The following is a 3,914-nucleotide window of genomic DNA, read 5'->3' on the forward strand; positions in this document are numbered from 1 at the left end:
TGTGGTGCTTGGGTTCAACAGCTGAGTCAAGCTAATGACTTGTTGACGAAGTTCCTCAAATGCTCAAGTGGTGACAAATGTCGGTTGGGGTATTGGTATTTTTGATGGTTCTTCTTGAGGAGTTGGTGGATCTTTAGCAAGTAAAGACATACCAAATTAGTGGACCTGGGTCCTGTATTTATAGTGATAGGTAGTGTACTCCTAGTAGGATTGAATTAGTTGGACGTTCTTATCCAATATAGTCCTACTTGAGAGGAGTATTTTATTTATAATATAATTGCATGACCAATGATTCTACATAACGTTCTAGTGAACGTAGGAGTCTTGTTGAAGTGTTTGTATCAGATTATAATCCATTGTTAATGTTAAAATTATTCTTCTTAATATAATCACTTCATCTATGCACCTTTCCGTCGATTACATTTATCTATTTTCATTTTAGTTATTAGCATAAAAAAATCAAATTCATGAACTCCACTTCTATCTGTAAACCGTAGGTGCGTTGAAAAAAATTTCAGAACTGTCAATTCAGCTCGTGTATGATTGTGAAACAAGTAAACTTTAACTGACCCCATACTGTCTCCACCAGTGCCAGCCAACCCGCGTGTCAAATTTTGGCCAGAATGGCTGACAGGCAGATCGGCAACTAGCTTGCCCCGATTGCAGCACTTGTGAGACCAATGTTGTCATCCATAATTATTAACTACAGTTGTACAAATAGATTAATTCTTGCTCTAATTAAGCCTCTACATCCCCCGGTTCAACCATGTGGTTTAGAAAATATTGATGTAATTAGAAAGACTACAGAGGCATTCAGGCAACTTAAATGACTAAAACTACAATCCTCTTCAAAATATAAGAAGTTTAAGCAATGACAGTTTCTAGGTTGGTGGCCGGGGGGGGGGGGGGGTTGGGACTACTCTTTACCCTTCACGCCCTATGACAAGCAATTACATCGCAGAAAACGAAATATTACAACCATAGATGACTCTTAAGGTATGCTAAAAGCCTAAAACTACTTTCTGAATCAACGCACATGGGCATGAAAGGGGATGGGGATGGGGATGGGATAGTACAAGAAAATGCAAAGAAGAATTAGATGAGTAAACAAAACTTTCTAGATAATTTCAATTAAGAGAGGAAGAACTCAAGTATGGCATTTGCAACTGTTAGTTCTACTTCTATTGGACAGCATAAGAATACGTACCCTTACCCATGCATCTAGAAACCTCGTTAAGCATTCCAACAGTCCCACCAGCCAACATGCAATAAAATTCAAGAATAGACAGGAGCCCTTTATCTTGGAATGTTACCGAGCTGTTAATAGGTAGTATCTTGCCATACGGCTAAGTAGGCCCACTGAACCAGGGTCCAACTGCACCATTTACATGCCCATTGCTGTGGACCCCAACTCCATTAGGGATTACTGGAGGCGGAGCAGCAGGGTACAGCCCATGCGTGCTCGGAAGGTTGTGGGGACTTACAAGAGGACTGCCAGCTGGACTTCCTTTATGGTGTTGGATGGCATGAATCTGTCGAAGTCCTTCTTCATGAATGCGTGACAATGTCTCCAACTCCTTCATTGATAAAGTTTCCAACCCAGCACCATACAGAGGGGCATGTCGTGACATTTCTTCCTGAAGCTGAGCCTCGACATGATGGATGTATTGCTGCCAAAAGAGAGATGTCAGAAGCAGTAGATGAGGAACTGCCATACAAATGTCAATTTTACCCTTTCAAGAAAACAAGCCAAAATCAAATAACATGAGTGGTTAATAATCATAAAGCTCTAGAAAATGTTTGGAACTTATAACGACAATTAACTTTTTGACAACAATAGAGGGATGGTGTGTCCTTGGTATCACTACAATTTAACTGCTTTCCGAGTTAATGCAAGTGTCATTGTGAAGATGCCAATTTGAAGTACAGCAATTTCATGCCCTAGATCAATTATTATCATCTAATCTATGGAGAAATTAAGTAGCAAGATTGACATAGATCCATCCAGAAAACCACTTCATCAGAAGGGCCTCAAAACCAGATGATATTGAAATTTAGTTTATAGAATTAATCCAGAGTTGAGAAAGGTTATTCATTTCCCCTCAATTATTTCCTCGGATAAATGAGTGCAAGATAGAAGTGAAATTAATAAGAATGCAACACTTTTACTGAAAGAAGATCAAGGATCTACTAATCGAAATACAAATTAAGAAAAGGTGTTTAAAGCAAAAACCTCGCAGGCTTGCAATTTGGATTCCATCGCATCAATATATGCCTCACATCGAGCAACTTGTTCCTCCTTCTCGCGCTTCTCTCCTTCAGTCTGCCCAACTGTTTGTTTCAGCCGACGTACTTCATCCTCGAGTGATTGCCGAATCTCTTCTCGAGTGACATTTTCTGTGGCATATCGTTTCAATTCATCATCAAATATTTTCCGGGCTGCTTCAGAACTCTTTAACCTTTCAGCAAAAGCATTTTTCTCCTTCATTACTCTCTGAGACATTCAAAGTTTGTTGTTAGGCAAAGCATGAAAACACATATTCATCACTGCTCAAGTCCTAAGCCTTTGTAAGAATGCGATAAAAGGGACCATTGAAAAAGAAAGTTGGTGTCTCTATTATCATTTATGAATGTCAGGAAAGCATGTGAGACCAACATCATTTAACACTTCAGAAAAATTTTCTCAATTTACAAAATTCGGTTTTCAAGAAATGCCCATCAATGTTTAAACATCACTTCTCATTCAAAAAAACCATGTGAAAGAAATTACTTTCATTTTCCACTGCCACATGTTAGCTCCCTAAAAGCAGGAGTTGTCGAATAAGAACCATCTTGTAAAATATATCTTCAAGAAAATATTAAATAAAAAATGATGGCCACAAAGAAGACAGCAACAAGAAGATAAAAATATCAAACCTTCAATTCATCACGCTTTCTAGACTTCAATTGGGATAGCTGTGTCTCTGCATCATGTAAACGATCTTGAAAAAATTTCTTCTCAGCGATAAGCTTTGTGATTTCGTCATCTCGTTCTGAACGAACCCACTCAAGTTGAGCCTCCAGTTCTTGTATTTGTTCTGTAAGCTCCTTTCTTTCTCGAGCAAAACGATCCACCTCAGTCCTCATCTCAGACTGCCATACCATTCAAGTATCAGCAGCAGTGATGTTTTTCTTTCTTTTCCACACACACACACACACATGCTTGAAACATTGGTGGAGAAAGAGATATCAAGTACCTTTAGGCGGCTAGTTGTAGCCTCTGATTCGCTCAGCCTCTGAGACAAAATAGCTTTTTCTTTAGACATACTAGCGCTTTCAGCTTTTTTTTCATCACGAACGTGAAGAATCTCATCTTCATTGGCACATAACTGATGCCAAAGTGCTGCCCGATCAACATTTGCAAGTTCAGCAACCTCTCGCATCATGCTCAAGACTGGTCTAACTATTTCTTGTTCCTCACACACCAAGATCACCAAAATCTCCAAATCTAAGTCTATTTCACGAGTAGTATCTGTAGTACTTGTAGCACGATTGACAAGTCTCTTTAGCATTCTAAATCTGTAAGAGTCATCAGCATACCATTTGAACAACATAGGGTACAGCATCTTTACAAATCCTTTAACACACAGGTCCCTAGAGAGTGCTAATGTCTCCGCAAGGCCAAGAACCGCAGTGAAATCATCTCGTTGGGCCGTTAGTTGTTCAAGGGCTTCTCCCTCTACAACTAGATCTGGTTGCTGAGAACTTTCAGCAATATATTGCGTATTCAAATTCAAATACCGAGTAAGGCGTCTTTCCAAGACCATGGCTACAGACTGAGGAACAAAAGCACCACGTGCTACAGCTCTCTCAAAAGTTTGGGAGGCTTCAACAGCAAGGCAAGGGATAGATAACATCTCAATTAGGATATAAAT

General features: G+C 39.4%; 1 protein-coding gene across 1 annotated transcript in view; it reads right to left on the bottom strand.

Annotated features, from left to right (window-relative positions):
- Nucleotides 1-1,100: 1,100 nt before the first annotated feature.
- Nucleotides 1,101-3,914, bottom strand: part of LOC111408383 — a 9,335-nt gene continuing 6,521 nt past the window's right edge. Inside the window, exons 2-5 of the mRNA XM_023038149.1 lie at nucleotides 3,237-3,908; nucleotides 2,917-3,132; nucleotides 2,234-2,494; nucleotides 1,101-1,670 (exon numbers count right to left, since the gene is read on the bottom strand). Coding sequence (XP_022893917.1) covers nucleotides 1,347-1,670; nucleotides 2,234-2,494; nucleotides 2,917-3,132; nucleotides 3,237-3,908 — 1,473 coding nt within the window. The 3' untranslated portion in view covers nucleotides 1,101-1,346. The remainder of the gene's footprint in view (nucleotides 1,671-2,233; nucleotides 2,495-2,916; nucleotides 3,133-3,236; nucleotides 3,909-3,914) is intronic.

This window comes from Olea europaea, chromosome 13, assembly GCF_002742605.1.
Source record: "Olea europaea var. sylvestris chromosome 13, O_europaea_v1, whole genome shotgun sequence".
NCBI classification, from domain to species: domain Eukaryota; kingdom Viridiplantae; phylum Streptophyta; class Magnoliopsida; order Lamiales; family Oleaceae; genus Olea; species Olea europaea.